Here is a 26,461-nt window from a genome sequence, read left to right on the forward strand (position 1 = left end):
GGACCTCAAGGAACCACCAAAAGGAGTGACACAGGGAGCCCATGGAGGACGGGTGCAATGAGGAAACACAGACCCGTCCTCCGTACAACTCTTATGGGAAAGTCACGGTTGGAAATTTACAAGTTGAGGACACTTCTAGGACAACCAGAGTCCGGGGGTGAACTATCCCACGAAGGATGTCCAGAGCTGAGGGGTCGATGTCCGGCTGGAGCACCCACAAGCCTTGGCAAATGCAACCCACGCAGTCAGAGGAAACAGGTCACGGTGAGGACCAGCAAGGTCCAGGGGACTCTCCTAGCAATGGAGAGTCAGGGCATGTCTGGAGCAACCAGGTAAGCCCAAGAATTATCAAGGTGACCCTCGCCAGGACGCACAGGCCAACGGACCAGGGATCGTGAGGAGACCAAGCAAGTTTGGAAAGTACCAGCCCACAGGACACTCGGAGTGGAGGGCAGAAATATTCGGTGCAAATTCTGCTCGGGGTCAGGACTACACAGAGTCCAATGCACAAGCTCGGAGATTGCCACAAAGCATATGCAACTGCAAATGTACGCAGTGCACAGGGGTTCAGGTTGCAGAGTCCCCACGAGGCATACTGGTCTCAGAATCACTGAGAGGGCAGATCGACCACAGGGACCTTCGGAAACCCACCTCCTGTGTTGCTGAAATCTTCGCAGTCCTCAGGAGCTCGGAAGAAGCAAACCGGTCAGATGCGTTTAGGCGCCTGCTTTTGCAGGGGAGTATCTCCAAGGGAAATTCTTCAGTCGTCCAGCGTCGTGCAGGCAGTCGAAGTACTTGGTTTCTTCTTAGCAGAATCTTGTCCAGCTAAAATCTAAAGTCCTGTAGTCAGGTACCCACTTTATACCCATGGGAAGGGGTTGGAAAGATTTTGTGAAACCTCCTAGGGGAGGGTCAGGACAGAGGGGTGACTACACTCATGTCCTGTGTCCAGTTTCGCCCCAGAGCAGAAGCAAATGGCTCCCAGAACTGGTTTGAGCTGGACTATGCAAAGCGACACCATATGTGCCCCCAGTGCAGACTTTCTGGCACCCTCAGAGTGTACCCACCCAGCCCCAATACACTAAATCCTGTCTGGGAGGTGGTTACACCTCCCTGTGATAGGACGCTTATTGTCAAGCCATACTCTGCATGAGCTTGGCTCAGCAGCAGGAGAGCAGAATCCTGTCCGTGGCTGGCAGCATCCATTTTGTGCTGCCCAGGTCAAACAAGCTAGTACCGGGTAGACCGGTGAAACACATATGTCCCTTTGGAAGGGTGGAATCCTACCTCCCACACCAGTTACTGGTGTGGAGGTATGATTCCAAGGTGTTTGACACCAAACACGACATAAATAAATCCAGTACTTGTATAGCGCACGAATCACCCCCGAAGGGGTCTCTCGGCGCTGGGGGCCGTTGGGAAGATTATTGCCCAGAGTCGCATGGTGCTGGGCAGACCCCTGCCGCCGGAGCCAGGGATCGAACCGTGATCCCCAGCGTCCAGCGTCAGTCGCCCTGGCCGTGGCGCCACACCTCTCCCCATGTTTCTAAGCAGCCGTTTTAAAGTTAGCATCTACCGCGAGGTTATAATGCACTTAAACATATATGTCTGGCTGCATCACAGACAACCCAGCAGAATGGTCTCCGAAGGCTGCAGAGGGGCTCTGCTCCTGCAGGGGCACCCTCTCGCGTAAATCCCAGCACCCTGCCTTCAGGATTGTTAAGGCCTGCCATAGGGGTGACTAATGGGTATTTAAGTGTAGTGATTTAAATAGATATAGTGAACCTATATCTTAAGTAAGTGGTGCAAGCACCAGCTTACACAGTCTGCTGTAGCAGGCTGGTTGTATCAATTTGCATGGCCCCTGAGGGGTGGCATAATATATGCTTCAGCTATTGGGAGACCTCTGGGGTACCTATGCCCTGGGTACATGGGTTACCATACACTAGGGAATGATAAGGGTACCCCATAATCCAATCTGGAGTATACCTAAAGTACATGCATATCAATTTACAGGAGAAAGGAGAAAGACTGGGGTCCTGGATAGCAGGATCCCAGTCAGACTAGGCCAAAAACAGTGTGACATCTACAAAAAGTGAGGGTAACCATAAGAAGCAGATACTACTTTCCTACAGATGCAAGCAGGCAATAGAAGCTAGTAAAGATCTCGAAGCATGGGCATTATTCTTTTACTCCAAAGAAAGTTCCTCCTTGAATGCTAGTTTCCTCTTCCAATACAGTCTTTAAGGGTTTCGGCAGAGGTAACTTTGTGGATATTTTTACAGCCTGGGGATGGATGAAAAGCATTTTCTGCCTTCCTCTTGAAGACTTTGTAGGATGAGTTGCTCTGAATCTTCAGAGCCGTCTGTCAACTGAGTCTTTGGCGCTGATGGCAGTTTCAGAGTTGATGTTGGATTTGGAGTCAATGGTGACTTCGCAGCAGATGGTGACTTTGTCACCGCCATCGAAAGGACTGTCTGCTTGGAGAGGCCCAGAAGCTTATTGATCTTTGTACTCGGCTGATTGCAGAAGGAGGTCTTGTCGGCTCAGCAGCCTTGTCATCTCTTAGGTAATTTGTCAGAGCCAAATGGAGCCCAAAGACAATGGAGGCCACAGAAGTATGGGAAGTTTTTGATACAGAGCTCAACGCCTGACCCCCACATGGATGGTGCTCTGTCTCTACATCAGGCTTCTTCAGAAGCTTAGAGTCAGTGTCATTGTGAACCATACCTACAGTCCTTGCAGAGGTCTTCATATTTAGACCAGTGGGCACCAAGGACGAAGGGACCTCCTCTTCATCCTCCTGGTTGAACTCTTAGAAAACTGCCTCTGGGCTAGGCACCTTTCTCAATGCTGAGTGGCGATTGTTCTCATAAGATGTTTGTCGCTGTATGTTTTGATGTGCCCAACACCTCTCTCAGTGGTATCAAAGGGCCTTTTTCGAACAGAAGGTGAGGCAGGCCTCCAAAGTGGTATTGTCATGGTCGGAGAGGCAGAGGTAAGAAACCTCGCATTTATTGAACCACCGTTACAGTCCGTGGTACTGGGGACTGTTCTGGAAAAGCGTATTTTCCCTCTGTGTGCATTCTCTGCGAATGAGTCGTCCACGAGGGCACAAGACCTTAGCAGTTGGAAGGCAATTGACTTAAGGTTGTTCTTTGAAGGATGCAGTTGAAAGCTCAGATGACAAAACAAATCCAAAAATAGGTATTGAAATTTTCAGTGAGCTCAAAGAAAAGTGGTGGACATGTCAAATGTCGGAACCCCAGCAGTACACGTCTGACCCAGATAATGGAAAAAAATAATCTAACATGGAATCCATGCGCACTGCAAACTAAGGGTGGAGTCATAATTCATTGCGCAAATCAAGAAAATCAATTGCAAACGTCTAGGCCCAAAACTGGAAGATGATGCACATCTAGAGCAAGACATGCTATGGACCTATCGTTTGTTGGGCTGCTCTGAAACCTCCTGGCAAAACAGCTTTATCCTGTACAGCAGATTTCATTCCAGCCAGTCTTTGTTTTGTGAGCTATGCATGCATTGTAGAAAAGATGTACATTGATAATCAAGCCAAGATATGCTGTGCTGCTGACTGGCCATAGATAGAAGTTTTTTCAGGTTAATTTTTTTTAGTCAATAGTGGACATGGTGTATGTTGGCTTTAGCAAGGACAACAAAATTAGTCCTTTCTTCTACTGAATCTGGTTAGGGAAAGAATATGGGTAATTCAACTCTCTGGTTAATGTGAAACAATGAAACTTCTTTGGATAGGACCTTTGGATTACGTCTAAGGATCATCCTGTCCCTGTGTACCTAAATGAATGGTTCTTGAATGGCAAGTGCTTGAAACTCGCTGCTGCGTCTCAGTAAGGGTCTGGCTACTAAAAAGGCAACCTTCCAGGATAGAAACTATAGGTTTCAAGAGAGCAAGGGCTCAAATGGCCGATCCATAAACCTTGTGACAACTATTTTAAGCTTCCACACCATGGCAAGAGTTGTTTTCAAGTCCTTCCATGAATGCCTTAACCAAAAGGCTGTTGAAGAGAGAGAAGCATTTACTGTTTTGCACGTATGCTACAGAGAACAGCTGAGGTGAAAGCTTATAGAGGAATATTCATTCATGTCTTCTGAAGGTGTAAAATTTGGCAGATAGTGTATTCTACTTGGATGCATAGCCTATGCATGTACTAGGCCCACATCACTCATGCAGTATGGTCATACACTCATAAAAGAGGTTTAGGTACTTAAACTCTAAGACCTCAGGTGCTAGAATAATAGGCTGAGCTGTTTGGGATCCAGATGGCTAATATTGCAGCACTGTTGTATGAGAAGGTCCAGCCTGATCGGTAGCTTCTCATAAAGAATGACTGACATTTCTAGGAGCATTGAGTAACAGAGCTGACTGACCCAGGTTGGGGGCAACAAGGGAGAGGGTCATGGACTTACCTCATCTTCCTCACCACATAAAGGGCGAGTGGTAAAGAGTAAAAGCATAAGCAAATATCCCTGACCAGTACGTTTAAAGTGTATTGCTCATGGACTGCATGTGTCAGTGCCTGGATGCAAAGGTTGGGCTTTTTGGGGCGGCAAAGAGGACTATGTCTTGGGAACCTAATTACTGAAAGTCTCTTTGTAGGACATGCAGGAGGATTTCCCACTTATGGACTTTCTAATGCATCTGATTAGCAAGTCCACAAAGCCATTGTCCATCACATGTAGGTATTCTGCTAAAAGGTAGATCTTGTTGCTGATTGTCCACAGCCAGATCTCCTGTGCTAATGCAAACACCCCGCAGTTTCTGTTTGTAAAACATGGATGTCATTTTGTCTATCTATAGGAGGACTGTGTTGCTCTAAACAAGCTTGTAGGTCTCCAGCAGATCCTGCCCTTTCTGGGCTCAATGTTAAATGCTGTCATAATTAAAGTATATACCAACGAGCAGGGGGTGATGGCATTTTAGCAGCTGTGGAATCTTTCTCAGTCCACTTGTCCTGTTCCTTTAACAACTGAAATGAAGCTTTTGGATGTGATGGCATCCTGCATAGAATTTGTGCCCCATGCAAGACTACATGTTCAGCAGTATCTCACACGGCAATGGTCACAAGCGGTGGGTCATTGGGAAGAGCGAGTGTTAAAAAAGGCGCGCATCCGGTGGATCTCTTCAGTTGTGGAACAGCAACAACCTGTTGCTCTGCAGACCTTGGTTGGGCCCACAGTAAGTAATCTTCACCACCGACTCATCACTCAGTAAATGGTGTACAAAACTCAGGAACATGACTTAGCAAGGTACTTGGCCCCTTAGCACCGGTGTCGACCCATTAACTGCCTAGAGCTGCTGGCCATCTGCCTTCAGTTTAAACCCAGAAATTCATAGCCATGCATACCAGTGGAGAACAATGCTTGTGGTATACGGGTGGAAGTATTCACAGCACTGAGTGCACAGTGGATATGTGCATTGGAGATAATCTTCATCTCAGCCCCTACCTCTTCCAGTAGGTCTCAAGGTCATATCTTATCTCGACAGCAGGCCAACCCAACTGGCAATGCGCCATTTGGTGGTAGCTTCAAGTGCCTAGCTGGCAGCATTGACATGCTTACTCTCTTCGTGTGGTTGCGAGGGGATTGGAATGTGTGACCTGTGGCTTGAGCTGAAGCTCCTTCGAAGCTGTATGCACTACCAGAAAATCTGGGGGACATGGCTATGGATGAAGGGTGAGTCATTGAAAAAAGCTTTAAACGTCTTCTTGACCCATGGCATGACCACCTTTGCTTTGACAGGGTCTTTACAATTGTCTGTGGCCAACTTTAACAAGCTCCTAAGCATGGAGAGGAATCCAATCGTGTCTCTGCTTAAAATCCTCCATCAGGGTTTGACCCAGCAAAATAGAATAAAATATGGACAGCATGGGGGTCAATAATAGAGTATTGAGGGCATCCACAGAAAGGGAGAAGATCAGATGTGTGGGACTAATGACATGATGTACTCCCCCTATTAATGGGTTGCTGACCAATTGTAAAATACTGTGCTACTTCCAAGTTTAAAAAAAAGCTAATACAAACTAGTTTAAAAAGGTTTTCATTGTTTTAGGGATTGTCTGCGACTTCTCTCCCAAGAAGCTGGTCATAAGGTTCTCCCTCCACACAGGGGCTGCCCAAATTTAAGCGAACTGACCCGTCAGGAGACTCTGGTGGTGATGGAGGGGAGAAGGTGAATATGGGTGTGATAGTAGTTGAGTAGAAGGCAGTGGTGGAGGTGGTTGCTTGGGTGTGGGTGGCTGAGCTATAGGGCTCGCAGATCTGTCTGGCTTGTCGATTTCTCCAGGTGCTTCTTGGGCACTGGATGTCTTTGGGCATCGAAAGTGAGATCATTCTTGAAGGTTAGCTTTTGTTTCTTTGGAATTGGGGGATGCATGTTTGAAGGCTGTCTCGGAGGTGTCTTGCTGGTAATCTTACCTGTCTACACGGTAGTTAAGAACCACTTGGCGTCTCAAGTTCCACTGCCAGCCTTTCCTATATGGATTCCTCTGATTTCTATTATCTCCACATCGAAGGGACCCTCGGTATTGCTTTAGCACTCTGTTGCAGAGGTGCTCTTGGCTTCGATTTCAGTTCTGAAGGGGGGTGTTTGGCATCATTTGCTGGGGGCTTGCTTGGCTCTAAAGGCTTTCCTTGGTACCGACTGGAGCCCAACGGCAGGGGTGGGCCAGAATCTGGGACTTTCAGTCCTGCTCAATGCCCGACTCTCGACTCCTGTGGAAGCAGTGCTCTGCCTCGGGGTGGAGAAGCTTTACGGGTTGGCGTTATGCTTCCTGGTTATAATCACGCAACCTGGGAGTCTTCTCTATGGTGAGGTCCGTGATGACAGAATTCTGCATATGAGTGATAGGGAACTTTACGATCATTTAGCAAAGTTCCTTGATCGTCAATGAAAAGATTCTTCATGTTCAAGTTCCCTCAATAGCACCAAGTACCAGACGAGGTCATTTTATGCTTGTAAGACAAAAGGTGTTCTTTCCTACTGGTGGAACCTTAGGCAGCTGTTTCGCCTTGCACTGCCTTCGAAAAGGACAAACAAACTTTGCTATCAAAGGTTCCTGTTGTTGGGGCCTTTGACGTAAAAAAAAAAAATAATATGCAGCAGTATTAGGATTGCATCCTCCATGTGAGGAGTAACTCTCTCAACTCAAATGAACAATAGTTCTGTGCTCAAAAGGAGAAGTATCAAAATGTCATCCTCAGAAAAACAACAAAATAAAATGGTAAGGGTGTCTATTTTTTACTCTCTGATATGAGAAAATAAAAACTGATTTTTTAAATTGTATCAAAATGTTAGGTTTTTTTTCAAGGTTTTTATGAAACAAACAAGAATCCCTGCTATCATCTCAGCGCATAAACATCCATGGGGCTATTAATTATAGAGATTTCAGACAATGATTTAAAGTAACTATTAACAACATTGGTGCTAATAAACTTAAGTTTCGCCTGATTTACAACTGAAGTAAATGTCTATCCTTCACAACAAATCACATTGAATACGCCATCAACACTCTCCTTTTAAACAACCTTCTTCATGGGGATTTTAATCTTACTTTGAACAAAAGCTTGGACCAAGCAGGAATCATAGAAACCTTCCAAAAAGAAAATGGACTCAAAACGTCTGAAAACAAGCTCACAGGATCTATTCTAGACCTCATTCTTCTGCCTCACTCCTTTCAATGGATGACCACGTAGACTGACCTGATAACCACCTAATCTGCTGCATCCTACTTCCTTCTAGGCAAACAATCCAACACACGGACCATGCACTCAATACATGACCGCAACACTCTCCTAACCAATTACCATGATTAAGAAGAATCCAAAGGTGTAACACAATGCTACATCTCTAAACTAGCACTATTAACTAACAATGTTGCACCCTTAAAAAGAACAAGAGCAAAAGACAAACTATCCTATCAATAGTGTCCTCACTATTGACCACTGTAAGGAACTAGTTAATTTCCTACAGCAATAGATACTGAGGACCATGGGGAAATATACAAAAAGGGTGCCTAAGATTACCCCCACACAACTATTCCAAAAGGTACTTAAAATAGTCCTCTTTCAGCCCTATTTATGCAAATTCTCTAACATGTATGACCATTCACACTAAAAAATAAAAATAAAAAAATCAACCTAGGATGCAGATTTACTCCTTCCACCCTAGCAAAACGCTCTTAAACAGTATAATAGTTTGTTTATAATGTTTGCGGACAGTACTGCTTGGAATACGGAAAACTTAAAGTAATTTGTTAAATCATCCACAAGTCACTAAACATCGTAAGAACATCTACACAAAGGTATTGCACTTACTGCTTCAAAATAAAGGTTTTGAGACCCACTTACTGAAAATTCTGAAAGCTGAATCCAAGCAAAATTACAATTACTACCCTAGCTCTGGAATTCTGTTCAAAGCTAACTTCTTAGAAAGCTGTGTGGCTAAATAACTGAGCTTGAAGAGCGAAACACTGCCTTGTAAACAATAGCAAATCAGGCTTCAGGGTGTTGCACTGCAATAGCGATGCTAGAAGTAGAGGATGATGTGCTGTTTTCAATTAACTGATGAAGGAGATTCATGTCTACTAGTGCTGATGGACGGAGGCCGTACCGACACTGAGCACTATTGACCCCAACACACAGCCCAAAAGCGTCAAAGAAAGATTTGGTAGTGGTGAGATAACTCAAATCATACCTCTGCAGCTACTAACTATTCAACTTTTACCCGCAAATATTAGCAGATGACTAGGCATGAACTAATACACTAATCTAAGTATAAACTACACTGAATATACAAGACTGGATGACTAAAAATAAATAGTCCTTAATTAAACCCCAGTAAGAGTTCGTCATTTCCTCAAAAAAAGCCACAAAATGTAATGGCTTTAAAACTTACATAAAGTGAGTCAATAGAAGCTATGTTCTATTGCATCCGTGCTTTGACAGAAAGATCTAGAAAGACTGAAGGCGCAGGTCAGATAAACCGATCCCATCTTACAGCAACAACTAAAAAATACATCTGCTTGCCAAATAGAAAAACAAACCACCTCATTCGGTTTTGCAAACCTTACCCGCTATATAATGTCAATCTTTTTACTACTAAACTATATTCCTACCTAGAACTCACAATATGCTCTCCTCACTCCCAAGGTGCTGAAACTACCTCAATGAATCAACACCGTTATCTAGTAGGTATGATCAATCTCAGGTTCTTCACTTCCCTTATGAATGTATGTAAAATCTCTATAAATGCTACATTGCTGCAACAGTACTGTGTTACGTAACATGTATTTTCTCTTCCATACTATGATTTATGCCCCCCCACCACTCCCCCAGGCGCGACTGGAAAAACTTAACCGAAGAACAGCTCACTGCCTCCCTTAGCACTACAGACAGCCTCTGACGCCAATACTGCAGCACGCAACCTCCACCGATGGATCTCCAACTGCTCCTACACCCTGCCCCCCCCCTCAAGAAGGCACCTGGCAAGCAACACTCCAAGAAAGGCAGCTGGTTTGCTCTCGCCCTCCATGAGTCCAGACGCATCTGCAGATGACTACAGAAGAAATGGAGGAACAACAAAACCCCGGAAACCCGCACAACCTTCAAAGCTGTATTCACAGCACACCACCTATTCCTCAAAATCACTAAGAAAATGGCCCTCCAGGTCAGAATAAAAACCAACACACACAACAGTAAAGAACTCTTCGCAATCAACAATGAGTTTGCCAGGCCCAACAGAGAGATCATGGACGTCCCACCCTCCCAGGACCTCTGCAACAAACTCAGCACCTTCTTCCACCACAATATCAGGCAGATCAACGACAGCTTTAACACCCTAGACCCTCCAACCAAGCACAAAACCACTGTTCCCAATCACGACGCATCCCAACAGATCCTGATCAACTTGAGTCTGCTCACCACAGACGACACTCTCAAGACTATGAAGAGCATCCACTCCGGAGCACCCTAGAACCCATGCCCGCACCACATCTTCCATAGAGCAGCCACTGCCATCACTACCGAACTCCGTCGCACCATCAATGCTCCATCGAGACCGCCACCTTCCCAGATGACTGGAAACATGCAGAGATCAACCATCTACTTAAGAAACTGACCCGACAGACCTCAAGGACTTCAGACTCACCTCCCTGCTCCCCTTCCCAGCCAAGGTCATCAAGAAGGCCACCAACGACCAACTCTCCGAGTTCATCTCAACAAACCACGTCCTGGACATCTACCAATCTGGTTTCAGAAACAACCACAGCAGCGAGAACGCACTTCTCACAGCCACTGACATCTGCTCCCATCTCAACAGGGGCAAAACCACAGCACACATCCTTATGGACCTCTCAGCCGCCTTCGGCACAGTCTCCTACGCACCCTAATCACAAGACTCCACGACGTCGGCATTCGCAACAAGGCCCTGAACTGGATCCACTTGTTCCTCACCGATCGAACACAGCGAGTCAGACTACCTCTGCTCCTCTCCGAACCCACAGAGTTCAGATGCGGAGTACCCCAGGGCTCCTCCCTGAGCCTCACCCTTTTCAATGTCTACATGGACCCTCTCGCGGCCATCATAGGGAGCTACGGACTCGCCATCATCGGGAACTACGGTCTCACCATAGACTCCTATGCCAACGACACCCAACTGATCCTCTCCCTCACCAGCGAACCTGCAACTGCCAAAATCAACTTCCACATCGGGAGGAAGGCAGTTTCCACCTGGATAAAAAACAGCCTCAAACTCAACTCTGACAAGACCGAAGTCCTCATCCTGGGACCCACCCCCTTCAGCATGGTTCGACTCCTGGTGGTGACTCTACACACTGGGAACCCTGCCCACCCCCATGGACCACGCATGAAAACTTAGCTTCATACTGGACTCCTCTCTCACAATGAACCCTCAGTTCAACGCCATCTCCTCATCTTGCGTCCACATGCTTCGAAAGACATTCAGATGGATCCCCACCAAGTCCAGAAAAAGGGTCACCCACGCACTAATCAGCAGCAGACTACTACGGCAACGCACTCTACGCCAGTGTTACCCAGAAACTCCTCACAAAACTAGAGAACGTTCAGAATGCCGCAGCCAGACTGGTCCTCGACATCCCAAGCGGCACCCATATCACGAACACCCCTGAGAACTCCACTGGCTCCCAGTCAACAAAATAATCACTTTCAAGCTCCTCACACACGCTTGCAAAGCCCTCCATGGTGAAGGAACAACATAACTGAACCACCGCTTCTCATTCAACGTACTCACCAGACACCTTCGCCAGCCCAGCTGTCCCTGCCCACTATCCCTCAGATCCACATGACTAGAACCGGAGGAAGATCCTTCTCCTACCTCGCCGCAAAGACTGGGAACACTCTGCCTCTCCACCTCAGACAATCCAGTCGCTGACCCAATTCAGGAAGGATCTCAAGACCTGGCTCTTCGACTGAACCCCAGCGCTCAGATGGTCCAGTGCCCCCCGCCACCCCCCCTCGTCTCAAACACCGAGCATTAAGACCATCACAGGTGAGTAACCACGCTTTATAAACCCCGAATGATTGATTCTGACATACATCATCTATCTACTCTGCTTAGAATATATTCCAACACTCTACCTGTTCTTTGCATTGTACATATCCTATTATACTGTATCTTTACCCTCAAGACTTCAACCTCTCTAAAGTCCTACAGGTGAAGTCTGCATGATGGAAAAATATGAAAATATAAGTAAACACAATTGGGTAATTTAGAACAAGAGCATGTTCATTGCAGGTAAATGTACAGTGTGGCTAAGTTCAATTATTGGTAGAAAATATGGGGATAGGTGGAAATTAATTATGGACAGGGAGGAATAGGCATTTTTTCCAGGAGTTGCAGTACATTCGGGACACATATGGATTTCTAAATAAGCTTTAGTCAGCTGCTGAAACCAGAGTTCAAGTCAACTCTCGAAGATTTGTTTCAACAGATCGCTTTTCCAGGAGTCCTCTAACAAACCAGTTTTTCGTACGTTTCTCAAAAAATTTAGCACATTCCAGAACTTAGGGTTCAGAAGTCCAAGTAATCCCCTTTTATACTTGTTTTTTCATTTGCAGTTTGTCTGAGCATCGCCAAAAGTGGATCTCCTGGTCAGTGTTTGGTCATGAATCAATTTTTTCAGGGATCCTGGCACCTTGCTCCAAAACAATGTGCAAGGAGCAAATACATTTGAACCTAGCCCTAAAATGGCAAACAATATACTTTAAATACAGATATTATGTTAGGTCATGTTTTTGGAAGGAGAAGCTTCAATTTGGCTATGTGTTTTTATACTTTTTGGAGTCTGTCAATGAGTTCACTGTATTTATTTTGAGATAATGTGTCAGCTGCTTGGAAGAAGACTGCAATATTACAGTAATATAAAAACAAAATTCAAAACCTTGTGACAAGTGAAAAAGTATTGCAGTGACAATTTATTTTTGATTACAACTGAAAAAAATAACTAGGGGTTTAAAAATCCAAACGATGAGTTGGCTGCAAATGGCTTCATATGGTCCAAAAATGTTGCCTGCAGAGTGTAGAGCTTTTCTTGTGGTGGCAGAAAGAAGGAACTGAAGTTGGTGCTGTGGCACATTAGAAACATGGGTTATGGGAAGACTCTTACTTGTGAAAGGATATAGAAAATTAAATAATCACTCCCAAGAACAGTGAGAAGGCTTGCCCTTCTTTGGGTAATTGTGGGACATTCAATTTAAAGTGACAGAATTTTTCAACTACAATAAGCAAAGGGAAACAAACCTAGATTCATATCAATAGCCTTAGTTTGCACACTGGAAAATACTTCTGTTTAATCAAGCATTAATGCTATCCTGATAGTCTTACCAGTTTACAAAATATGCACTACTTTATGCATAGATACATTAAAAAAGTGAGAGGAAAAACAGTCATTTATCTAAATCACCTATTCTCCATTTCATTCTTATATTATTAGCAACATCTAGCAGCCCACTAGTTTGCATCTGGTTTCTCTTCATGTGGATATATGTATATATGGTGTCACATTTGTTTTTTAACACCAATTATGTTGCGAGAGTTTAACATTAACTTGCTGCACGTTTGACAAGTGAATACAGTCAAGTATTCATGTTTGGCAGCTCAGAAAATGTAATGGGTGTGACACCAGCAAATAAACAGCTGAGCTACCAGCCCTTAAATAATACTTTGACTCCTGTTTGTTGCTATTTCAGACAATCACACTATTTTTCAATAAGCTTCAACATTACTACTAACAACTGCTTGTGCTCATTCCTCATAAATAGCAGTCTTATGTACCATCTGATTTCTAAAACTTACTTGTGAAAATGTTCGTGGGTTGAATTCCTTTGCATTCGGATTAAGGGTAGATTTTATAACTTGCCTGGACATTAACAAAAAAAGAGTTTAATGTTAATATCATTTATGTAAAGCACAAAAACAACAAGACAATATAATGATTTGATACATTTCCAAGACTTTTAGAGTACTGCAACACGCACCATACAGTTGAGAAGCATGATAAGTGTGCAATCTCTTAACGAATAAATGCAAATAATTTACTTATAATGGATATCGGTAAATGCTTAGAAAAAAACAATTTAATTAAACTGATGGACAAATTACTCACATTTGGTAATGTGTTATCTGGTAGAGACATGATGTAGCCGCAGATTCCTTTCCTTTGAATTTCACAGGCGTCAGACAGGATCCAGACGATTTATCATCTACCAATACCCCTACGCTGGTAGGTGGCGTCGGTCACCTCCGCATGATGTTGGTGTTGTCCACAACAGAAGTGGAGTACACATCACCTATATAGATGCCACTTTGGCGCACTGACGTTCGTTACTTTTCACAACTTTCCATGCCAGAGACGCACAGCTATGAAGAATACAGATATTGGTGTGTTTTTAAGAAACCAGGGCCCTCAAGGGGAACATCTCTGACCCTAGAAACCTGGCCGCAGTGTGGGAAGAATGGGTGGGTCAGTAGGGAATCGGCAGCAAGATCACGTCTCTACTACATAAGGCGTTACTGAAGGGAAGTAACTTGTCCATTTGATAGCGACATCTAGCTGCAGATTCCTTTCCTTTAAATAGATACCCAAGCAATGCCATCCCCAGAGGATGGACTACGGACAGATTTACACTAGAAAATCCTGCAGGACTGAGAGGCCAAAATGTCAATCCCTGTGGACTTGACGAACAAGTTACTTCCCTTCGGTAACAATACATCTGTAAGAGACAGATTCGTTTTGGATTCCTCACCTTAGAATTACCCCCAGGTGTAGACTGGTTCCGGAGAAACTTTTCCTCAGCAGTACCCCTGCGCGTCGATAGGCGATGGTCGGTAGGTCGACTCCGTGTTCGTCATTGGCGTCGTGGTCGTCAGAATGACGTCGTGGTATCTACTTAGACATCGCCCTTGCGCGCTGATGTCAGTTCTTTAGGCGACATTCCATGCCAGAAGCGCAGAGCCCTGCAAGACACTGACCACTGGTGCACAAAACTAGGGCCCTCAAAAGGGAATCCCTTACCTTAGAATAGATACCCCAGCAATACCAACCCCGGTGGTGGGTCTGCGAATGGTCTAAGAAGCGGTCTCTCCGGACTTGGCTGTCCAGGCAGTAGTGTTTGGTAAATGTGTGCAGTGAAGCCCACGTAGCTGCCTGGCAGATGTCAAGAAGGGGGACTCCACGTCCCAAAGCAGTAGTGGCTGCTGTCGCCCTGGTGGAATGGGCACGCAACACCAAGGTTCCTTTTTCGCGAAGGAATAGCAGATTTTGATGCAAAGAACAACACATCGGGAGATGGTTCGTTTTTGCACAGCCCGACCTTTCTTGGTGCCCACATAACCAACAAAGAGCTGGTCATCTACCCGGAATGGTTTAATGCGATCCAGATAGAACGAAAGCGCACATTTTGGATCCAGACGTTGGGGCCTCTCTTCCACTTTAGAAGGATGTGGAGGCGGAAAGAAGGTAGGCAAAGTGATGGTCTGTCCTATATGGAAAGAGGTAACCACTTTGGGAAGGAAAGAGGGCCTAGTGCGGAGGACAACTTTGTCCTCACAAGCAGCCAGGAAAGGAGGCTTAGAAGAAAGGGCTTGTAGCTCACTCACCCTGCGAGCAGAGATGATGGCAACCGGAAAGGCAGTTTTAAAAGTCAGGCGTCTGAGAGGACAGTTATGTAGCGGCTCGAAAGGAGCACCCATAAGATAGGCCAGAACCAGGTTCAAGTCCCACTAGGGAATCACAAAAGGAGTTGGAGGAAACAAGTGAGTAATGCCCTTGAGGAAGCGATTCACAATAAGGGACTTGAAAAGAGAGGGCTGGTCAGGCAGCCGAAGGAAGGCCGAAATGGCCGAAAGTTGGCCTTTGAGAGTGCCCAGAGCAGAGCCCTGCTGGGCCAAAAAAAGAAGAGGAGAACCTCTGAAAGGGGGGCAGAAAGGGGATCCTCAGCCTCTGCTGCACACCATGCCACAAACTTGTTCCATCTACAGGTGTATACCGTTTTGGTGGAGGGATGCCTGGCTGCCAAGATCAAAGTTAATGACAGGATGAGAACCCTGGCTGTCAAGATAACATTACAGACTTCGGGAGGAAGGTCGAAAGCTGTCAACTGTCGCAACTCAATCTCCAGGCAAGAAGGTGGAGGCTGGACAGGTTCGGGTGGAGGACCATCCCATGCTGCTGCGACGGAAGATCCTCCTGAAGAGGCAGTCTGATCAGAGGATAGATGGCCATGTGTAATAGCTCGGGATACTAGATTCTTCGTGCCCAATCCGGGGCCACAAGAATCACTTGGGCCCGGTCGTGCTTGATCTTCAGCACTCAGTGTGAAAGTGGTATAGGCGGAAAGGCGTATAGAAGACCGCAACGACACAACGAAAAGCGTTGCCTTGCGACTGCCGCCTTGGAAATTCCAACGTGCAGAATTGCTGACATTGCGCGTTCTCTTCGGTAGCAAAAAGATCTAACCAAGGCTCTCCCCACTGCCGAAAGAGACCTTGCACCACCTCCGAGTGAAGACACCATTCCTGATCCATCATGCACCTGCGGCTGAGTTGGTCCGCCCTGGCGTTCAGAGAACCTGCCAGGTGTTGAACAACCAGAGATATGCCCTGATGTTCCAGCCATGTCCAGTGGCGAAGGGCCTCTTGACATAGGGTCCACGACCCCACCCTGCCCTGATTGTTGCAGTACCACATGGCGGTGGTGTTGTTCGTGAATACCAGCACTACTCTACCCCGGACAGAGGGAAGGAATGCCTTTATCGCAAGACTAATCGCCCGAAGCTCCAGAAGGTTGATATGGAGCCCAGACTCCGCCAGAGGCCTGTGATCTCCACCTCTCCCTTGTGGTCGCCCCACCCCAGAAGTGATACATCTGACACCACTGTGAACTCTGGTTGTGGAAGGGAGAGGGATTTGCTGTTGACCCAATCCCGGTTCGTTAGCCACCACTGCAATAGGCGTGCAGTGCTCTCCGAGATCTGGCCGCATACGGAAATATTCCCCTGATGCTGTGCACACTGGAACTTCCCACTGCAGAGCCTGCATATGCCACCTGGCATAGTCCACCAGCAGGATGCAGGAGCCATGAGGCCCAGTAGCCTCAGGGTCATTCTGACCGAAACCCGGGATAGAGGCTGAAAGATCGGAATCATAGACCGAATATCCTGGACTCACTGCTCGGGAGGATAAGCCCGAAACGACACTGTGTCCAGAACAGTTCCCATGAAAGGGAGCATCTAAGAGTGATTTCAGGTGTGTCTTTGGCATGTTGATATTGAACCCCAGCGAATGCAGGAGGTTCACCATAGTTTGGAGGTGGAATATGACAGCCTGGAGCGAGCCCGTCTTCAGCAACCAGTCACTTAGGGGCAATCCTGATCTGCGCAGATGAGCTGCAACCACTGCCATCATCTTGCTGAACACCCGAAGGGTGCTGGTAAGGCCAAAAGGGAGTATGGATAACTGAAAATGATCAAGGGCTACTGAAAATGCTCATGGCCTACCGTAAACCGCAGGCAGCGTGGATGGGCAGACAGGACAAAAATGTGGAAATGGGGGACCTGCAAGTCTAACACTACCATCCAGTCTACCGGGTCCAAGGCACACGAAACCTCAGCTAGTGGGTCAGGCCGTCCACAAATGACCCGTGGAGTGGGAGGGGGGGGGGGGGGGGGAAATCGGCACCAGAGCCACCGGACCCCGATGAAGCTCCCCTCTGACCCTGCAGGGCCCAAGAAGACACCCAAGGGCTACCCAAAAATGTGACGCATGGCCTCATAAAATTCGTCTCTCAGAAAATCGGGGATGCGCAGTCGACCCAAGCACATGTTTTGTACAACGAGGCCTTTAACGCGGAGACTCCTCAGACATGTCGGCGGGCGGACGGGAAGAAGTCGAAGCACAATTCAACTTTTTGTGCTTTTTGTGCCAATGATTATCTCTATTTCGAGTGGGACAAAGAAGACTTGGGACTCCTGGAGCAGTGCAGGGACCTTCCTCCCAACCGGGACCTCTAAGGTGTCAAGCGACATGGTGTTGCCTTCCGGGCTGCAAGCAGCTTTAGGGACTGCTCCCTCGAAGCCATGGCCTGGCAGTCTGAGTACGACTTCGAGTCATGGTTGCGCTACAGACACCAGAAACAAATCAACTGCGGGTCCGTCATCGACATGGTGCTGTGACAGGCGCTGGGTGATTTGAACCCTGAAGTCTTTCCAGACATGGTGAACCTAGACACTATAAAATGTCGAAAAATTCTGTCAGAAAATTACAAAGGGTTGCTCTCTTCACAGATCAGCGCTTGACTGATGCAGAAAGAAAAGAACTGACGTCAGCACACCAAGGCAGCGCCTCTATAGGTGACGCAGGCTTCACTTTCAGTGCATACGCTAAGCAGACGTGCCGAAAGCCATCTACCGGCGCGCAGGGGTATTGCTGGAAGAAAAATCTTCCAGATTCAGTCTGGCGCCTGGGAAATTTTAAAGGTTAGAAATCCCTGGCTAGATGTCTCTATGAGATAAGGTGTGGGTTAAAAGCAGAGGAAGCACTTACTGACTTGGTAATGACTCCGCGTGTGGGTCCGATGACCTTCCACGCAACCGGGGCCTGGAGTGGTGTGAAGTGGTTTGGTGTCGAGCGATCAGGAGCTTCAACGCTTGTTACCGGACTGCTTTGAAATTCATAGCACAGCAGTCAGACCAGGCCTAGGAGTCGTGATCTGCCTCCAGGCATCACAAACAAAGCAAGTGGGGGTCTGTCACAGGCATTTGCCTGTGACAGACTCCACAGGGTTTCAAGCTCACAGTCTTCTAAAAGGCACACTTAAAGCAAAAGCTCAAAGAGCAAAAAAAGGTCAACAAGACGTCAAAAAAGCAATAAAAATGCCTGAGGTATCTCTTCGATTGGCGCTGATGCCACAGAAAGAAAGGAACTGATGTCAACACCCTGGGTTTGCGCTTCTATAGGCACAGCGCATGTCACTTCTTTATTAGATTATGCCTACAATGTGAATGCGGAGCCAACTGGTGCCACCTTCCGCCGCACTGATGTACTGCTCAAGATCTTCTGGATTCAGTGTGACGCCTAGGGAGTATTTAAAGATAAGGAATCTGTGATTACAAATCTCTATCAGCTTGTTTTATATTATTGTAGCAGTGGGACCAGCATAATTATATACAAATTAAACCTTGGCCAGCTGACTAAATTGATGTAATGTATACTTCTAAGAAAGCTTCAGGTTAGACAGCTGAATTAAGTGGACTTCTTTCCTACTAGTGATTAGGAGCTTCCCTATTCCCAATCTAGGGTCAGGATTAGAAACTGTTTCTCAAAGCTGTTAATACTGAATTAAGCAAAGTCAACACAGAACATGCATGAGCTCAAAACATTAAGAACCCTGCCTTGTCCAGTCCACTTTTGCAAACATTTCATACCGATGTGATAGTTTTGACAGAAGGGCGGCTGGTGCCGGGAATAGGAAAGTGCCTACAGACTAAACATAGAACAACAATGGTTACATATAGTAAACTGCTGAAGAATATCTCTGCTGCAATTAAAGCAGATAGTTTAACAAAGATGTAGATTCAAACAGCATATGTACACTGAGATTTTTAACTATCAAAATTCTTTCACAAGTTGATCCTACTAAATTGTGCTCAGTGCATTCACACAGTGACACTGATGCAACTTAAACAAACATTGGCATATCCAGCAGGTCGCGTCGCCTGTTTAGCACTGGCAAAAAAGAAAAATTATATATGAAGTGCCCGACTCATTCTGTAGGGGCCTGCATGCATCATTATGCATGCACGGCAACAGATAGGATGCAGGTGCCATTACCTTTAATTTTTCTAAGATGACAGACATCACTTATATCTGCCAATTAAAATAAATTATAAGTAAGGAAATTAGCTTTTGTCGAGGGATACCTGACCCTATAAAAACCAAAATATGTTCAAAAACGAGATCATCAAATAAGTAAACAAGAGTGACAATAACATTAACCAATGGCAAGCAGCGGGCAGGCTTGAAGCTCAGGCAGGTTCTTGGTAAGCCTGAAGTCTTTGGCAACCAGAGAACAAGCATTGGCATAGCCAATAGGTGTCGCCTTTAGGACCTTGTAAGTGTTTAGCCATGCAACAGTTGCATAACTAAATACTTATAAGGGCCGAAAAGCGAGACCTATTGGCTATGCCAAGCGGCCGCGAAAGTGATCGCGATCAAACATCAAAGCGGCCGCGAAAGTGAAAGTACTCGAGTCAAGTGCGGCACGCGCGGCCGCGCACAAGCACTGCAGGTCTAGGCTGGCCTGGTAGCACTTTTTGGAGCCCTCTCAAAAAGTCTCGCCAGACCAGCGCATGCGCTGGGTCAGGCGAGACCTAAAAAGCGAAAGAGCGAGAAAAGCGGCAACTTTAGTTGTGAAAGATTTATGTATACCTTTTTATTGACAGTTGGAATGCACCAAGACCCTTTTCCTCTTGGCATTTTGTATGTTCATGTTCTAGAACCTTTATGTCTTATTTAGATGTAAATTGTGTTATTTATTGATTGTTGGAGTGTGTAACACAAAGGATGGACCCACCCTGCTGAATGTGATGAGAGGCCCATGAAACTTCAATATATTGCATTTTTTCACTGACCTTGGCCTTAATGGGGGCCACCTGAAGGGCTGGGGCTCCTGAAGAGATGGGCACCCCTGCGCCTCAGGGGCAAATGTTACGCTACTGGATTCTCTGTAAATTGAAATTCAGTCTTCCATGATTTATGTACATGTTTAAAACATACTTAAAACAAAAATGGTCCTTTAACAACTATGGCTTTTAGCGACTAGTTCTAAAATTCTTTTTGTTTTACAATGGTGAGTCGGTGGGGGCATGGGTTTTAAGCAACCACAATGATGGAGGGCTGGGAGGTACAGGGCAAGCAAAAACAAAGCAGTAACAAGTCAAGTACAAACAACAAACGAGCGACGGGCAAGAAATAACACAAAGGGGGGAGGGAGTAAGAGTACAAGCTACAATTATATGAGGGCTGTAGGGATGGGACAAGCATCAACAATGTGGGAGGGAAGAGGCAAGCAACAACAACTCGGGAGGGATGAGGCAAGCAACAACAACTCGGGAGGGATGAGGCAAGCAACAACAACTCGGGAGGGACAGGGCAAGAAAGGCAGCAGTAACGGGGCAAATAACACTAGAGGGGTGGGGAAAGCAGCAACAAGTCAGGAAAGGGGATGGACGGAAGCAGAAATCAATGTGGGAGCGGGGCCTGTGGGGATGGGGCAAGCAACAATATTGTGGAAGAGAGAGCAAGCAGCAGCAACACCGAGGGGGGACAGGGAAAGCAGCAACAATGTTGGAGGAATGGAGTAGGCAAGTACGCAGGGGGCAAACTGGACACAGAAAGCAAGCAAGAACATGGGTGGGTGCAAGCAACAGGACGGGATGGGGAGAGAAAGCCTGCCAAACAAACTCTTACGGAGAGCTGCAACTAAAATACAAACATAGCTCAGCAGAAAGAGCAGTGGAAGGAAACTGGGAAAGGGAGCCTTAACTGGGACATGCTCCAGAGGAGGCACACATGAAGAGGAAGTAAAGCGGACACTTGCAGACCAATGAAGCAAGGAAATGAGGGTGACAACGCCAACCAATGGTAAAATAATGGGCAAGCCCTAAACCACCTGTTAGTAAACAAAATGTTTTGCAAGGAACATTTCATGTGCGGTCTCATGCGATTTCTTAAAACACAAGTCACTCTAAAAAGCAGCTCACTGAGTGGATTTTGTTTTAGGTGGCGTTCCAGGCTAGTGTGCGTCTGATAAACAGAACGGTGGCGAGTAAGTAACAGTGCTCGCAGTTCTGCAGCTGAATGGTTGCTGATTCGTTGCATGGACTCTAGTGACACAAGACGGTTGCCACCTTTACAAGAGAGAAATGTGTTCATATTATACGATTCTACAAAGGCTCGAGTATGATACTTACATAAAACTTTATATAAAATCGTCTGCAGTTATTTTTCACTTAGCCTTACTGTCATTGGTGACTAATTATCAGTCATTAAGGTAGCAGTAGAATGCTCTTAAAAGTGCTTTCGTTCTATATTTTACTGTTTTATGTATATGTTACAGTCAAAGTGTGAAATCCTGCATTCTATAGAATGCCTAGGTAATGCCTAAAAATCGAACGTCAAAGTATGAAATGATTGATATTTTATACATTGCCTAGGCATTGTATACTTTGCCTGATTGTCTGCCGGCTAAGTATATAATACGCCTAATCCCGCCATTTTATTCCCGCCCGGCAATGTGTGAAATCCGGCATTCTATAGAATGGCTAGGTAAAAATGCCTGAAAATCTAACGTCAAAGTATGAAATGATTGATATTTTATACATTGCCTAGGCATTGTATACTTTGCCGGATTGTCTGCCGGCAAAGTATATAACAGACCTAATCCCAGAGACAGCACAAGTTATCAGCAAGCGAGGGGCAGAGACAGCATATGTTATCAGCAAGCGAGGGGCAGAGACAGCACAAGTTGCCAGCAAGCAAGGGGCAGAGACAGCACAAGTTGCCAGCAAGCGAGGGGCAGAGACAGCACAAGTAACCAGGCAAAGAGCAGGTGGCAGCCGTGCGGTGGTGTGGGGAGCGACCTGCCTGCAAGCAGGGTCAGAGGTCGTGTATAGCATCCGGCTGAGGTTCCACAGACGCTCTGCCGTCATCCTTTCCCGTGGGTCTTGTATCACCATGTCGGAAGGGAGTGTAGTGCCAAGACAGGAATCATGCGATGAATTATCTCAAGTAAGAGCCAATGCTGCTAAAAACTGTTTTCCTAACCAAAACCAGTAACAAAAGTTAGTGGACGATGTGAAAAAGGCTAAGACGACCATTAAGGAGGAACCACGGGACTATTGGCTGGTGAAACACTATGACGTAATGATGGTCGAGAATACGACTAATTTGATCTATCCTGTTAATGAAGGTACGAGTGCTATTCCGTTTTACGTCGCGGACTCAGAGTTATTTGACGTACTCCATAAGGCCCATTTGGCTATTGGTCATGGAGGACGGGACAGGATGTTGAAAGAACTTTCACCCAAGTATAAGAATATTACCCGTCATGATATTGAGCTGTACATTCACCTTTGTGAGCCTTGCCAGAAGAAGCAAAAAGGTGTTAAAAAAGGTGTTGTGGTCAAGCCAATGGTTTTTTCTGAATTCAACTCCTGTTGTCAGGTCGATCTCATCGATTTTCAGTCCCATTTTGACAGATTACAAGTTTATAATGGTGTACCAAGATCATCTCACTAAGTTTGTAGTTCTCAGGGTTCTGAAATCAAAGAGAGCGGAAGAAGTAGCCTACAAGCTCGTCGACATATTTACGTTGCTTGGTGCGCCAACGATTCTACAGTCCGATAACGGCAGGGAATTTGCAAACAATGTGGTAAGCAGCCTAAAGGAGTATTGGCCCACCTTGAAGATCATCCATGGTAAGCCGCACCACTCACAAAGTCAGGGGAGCGTCGAAAGAGCTAATCAGGACATTGGAAATATGCTGTGTGCTTGGATGCAAGATGAAAAAACTAGCTGCTGGAGTGAGGGATTGCGGTTCGTCCAACTTATGAAGAACAGAGCTTTTCATTCTGGGATTAAGAGGTCACCATACGAAGCTCTGTTCGGCTGCAAAGCTAGAGTAGGTCTCTCGACGTCGTCCCTGCCTGACGGCGTTTTACAAGACGTAGAGACTGAAGAAGAGCTCGAAAAAATAATAGAGAGCGTACAAACAACACAACAGCAGGAAGACAAGATTAATCAATGCAAGAGGCACAGCTCCCTGCAGAAGACATAGCTGAGAATGCAATCCATGATGGAGGAAACCAAAACAGTGATGAAGCCATGGTTATCGAAGAGCTTTCCATTTCCGTGGATACCGAAAATCCTTCTTCTTCCGTTATCTGTTGCCTCTGCTTAAAAGAAACCAGCGGTGCTCCTACATGTCGAAAGTGTGGCCGGAATGTTCATGCCATCTTTGGACATTCTCCTAAAGACGATGACGGCGACGAAGTAGAAGGTTATGGGGACAGCATTTTGTGCAATGTTTGCTTCAATATTGAGAAAGCTATCCAAAGTAAAATGGAATCGAAATCGAACCTTGAGATTCAGGCCAGAAAAATGAAAAGGGATTCTGACAAAAAAATTCCTCCTGTGCCTTTTGGTGCCACTGTGCGAGTTCCAATTCCTGACGTCGACAAAGGGCGGGGTGACTCACGCAATCTCTTGGTAGTTGTTATGAACGTGACGGAAGATGGCTTTTACCGACTTGGAACTGCACAAGGAATCTTGAAGCAACTCTACGCCAGATCACAATTCACCGTATGTTCAAAGAACTTAGGGCCTCATGTAGGTAGCATACCAGTTACCACTTCTTAAATACCGAACGTTACCGAATCGGTATTTAAGAAGTGGTAACTCGTATGTAGGTAATGTGTCGGTATTTTTTACCGATTCGTTAATATTCGGTAATTACCGAATCAGTATTTACCGATTCGGTAATGAGGCATACCTTCCCATTGAGGGGAAGGTATGCCTCATTACCGAATCGGTAAATACCGATTCGGTAATGGGGGAGAACATGCAACGGTGGCAGGGTGTCACATTGACACCCTGTTGCACCCCTGATTTGGCCATGTGTGCACATGTGGCACACATACATGCCCTAAGGGCATGTATGTCTGCCACATGTGCACACTTCTAAGCGCTTTGAAATGCTTTTCCTCATCCATACATTATTTACCACCAACTATTAGTTGGTGGTAAATACCGACTCATAACAACACCCACACACTCCCCCTACATCTCATTTCTGGATTGGGAATTTACCGAATCGGTAAAATTACCGATTCGGTAATTTTACCGATTTGGTAATTTTACCGATTCGGTAATTTTACCGATTCGGTAATTTTACCGATTCTGTAATTTTACCGATTCGGTAAATTCCGAATCCAGAAATTGTCCCCCTACATACCAATAGCCAAAATACCGGTCGGTAACGGTATAATTACCGAAAATCGGCCATTACCGACCGGTATTTGGCTACCTACATGAGGCCCTTAGTGAGAATTGAAGACGTTCCTGACCACGAAATACCTCTCCGATCTGCAGCTACTTCTTAGTCCACAGGAAGCGGCCAAGGATTCGTCAGGTGTATGTGCAAGACTAAATGCCAAAATATGAGGTGCCTTTGTGTGAAAAAGAAAATTAAGTGCAATTCAAAGCCTTCCCTGCTGCAACAAGTAGACCATGCCAGTTCGGCTTTGTGTTTTACCGGTAAGAATATTCTGTTCGCATTCTTCTCTAAGTCGTGAAATGTATGTACAAGAAGATCAAAGTGCCAAAATATAAGGTGTTTTTGTGTGAAGAATAAAAGTGAGTACAATTCCACGTGTTACTCCGGCCTTTCTTAGTGTAACAAGTACTTCAATCTCAGTTCTGCTTTCATTGTTTTCCGGTAAGAATATCCTGTGCTTTATTTCGCAGTTTTGTTCTTTCAGCTTCCAATGCGTATTCATTAATCAAGGCTTCTCATCTTGTGGCCTTTTAACACTTTGCGTAAATGGTAGTGGTCATTCTGTATAATGCCTAGGAATTGTATAGAATGCCTAGGAAAAGTATGTAACATTTTCACCAAAAACTTATATTTCCTAGTTTGCCTCTAAACCATCAGGCATTCTATACATTACCTAGGCATTCTATACAATACCGGGATTTCACACTTTGCCGAATGCCTAGGAATCTCATCTTGTGGCCTTTTAACACTTTGCGTAAATGGTAGTGGTCATTCTGTATAATGCCTAGGAATTGTATAGAATGCCTAGGAAAAGTATGTAACATTTTCACCAAAAACTTATATTTCCTAGTTTGCCTCTAAACCATCAGGCATTCTATACATTACCTAGGGATTCTATACAATACCGGGATTTCACACTTTGACTGTAACATATATACTAATAAGGGGGGAAATACCGGCATTGTGTGAGTTTCTAAATATTTATACCAGCTAGGACATTAGAATACTGGTTATGCTAGTAAAACACCCTGGTGACATAGTTGAGGGCATGAGGTAACTCACAAAAGCCATTGCTTTGTAATTGCTTTATGAATCACTTACTACCCTTGAAGAGGGGTTGATGAACTTACTGAATTAGCCCCACTCACTGCACTACTTCACAGAGCACCTTTTCAATTCAGACGTTCCCTTTAGTATGCCTTTTGCACACATTTAAAACAAACAAGCATGCATACTGCATGTGTCTTGCCAGCCTGTGTGTACAGTGCGCCACAAAGAGGGAAGACTTTCCTTTGGCAGGCAGTTTGGTGCTCACATTCAGCAACTGTTATTGTAACTCATACACTCTAAATTTTAAGAAAAGAACAGTGGAGTTGCAACGGAGGAGTGGGTGGGATGAGTGGGTTGTGTGGAAGCAACGGGCAGTGGGAAGCGGCAAGAGGGAGAAAGCAACGTGGAATAGGAGATGAAGCACACAAGAGATGGCAACACGGAGGCTGTGGGAGACGCAAATAAAGGAGACACCAACACAAAGCGTGGGGTGTTTTTTGGGCTGTAGAACTAGCTGGAATACAGAGTGCAATCAGAGCAAGGAGGGTATATATATTCTTTTTGAGGGGGTAGGGGGAAGAAACCAGAGGGAGAGAGCTGGAACACACATGCACTCTGATGGAGTGCTTAATCAAAAAGAAAAAAGTAGTTCCCTAAACGTGAGCAGTGGAAGAACACAGGTAAGGAAGGAATGCTCCAAGGGAGGGACAAATAAGATGGACAAGGAATGTCATCAGATCAGAAGGAGACAAATCAGCTTGTGATGTCTGGTAACTGTGTGT

The 26,461-nt window shown here is 45.6% G+C and overlaps 1 protein-coding gene and 1 non-coding gene across 18 annotated transcripts in view; both read right to left on the reverse strand.

Annotated features, from left to right (window-relative positions):
• ATXN2 (ataxin 2) overlaps window positions 1-26,461 on the reverse strand; it is a 1,509,788-nt gene that overhangs the window by 663,182 nt on the left and 820,145 nt on the right. For all 17 annotated transcript variants that reach the window (XM_085634791.1, XM_085634789.1, XM_085634788.1 and 14 more), the window contains one exon: window positions 13,373-13,436. In XM_085634791.1, the coding sequence (XP_085490917.1) occupies window positions 13,373-13,436 (64 nt within the window). The remainder of the gene's footprint in view (window positions 1-13,372; window positions 13,437-26,461) is intronic.
• On the reverse strand, window positions 24,422-24,552 carry LOC146783867 (small nucleolar RNA SNORA36 family). Its single transcript, XR_014971457.1, has one exon. It is a non-coding gene; the product is annotated as a small nucleolar RNA SNORA36 family (small nucleolar RNA).

The sequence above is a fragment of the Triturus cristatus genome, chromosome 11 (genome assembly GCF_964204655.1).
Source record: "Triturus cristatus chromosome 11, aTriCri1.1, whole genome shotgun sequence".
NCBI lineage: Eukaryota > Metazoa > Chordata > Amphibia > Caudata > Salamandridae > Triturus > Triturus cristatus.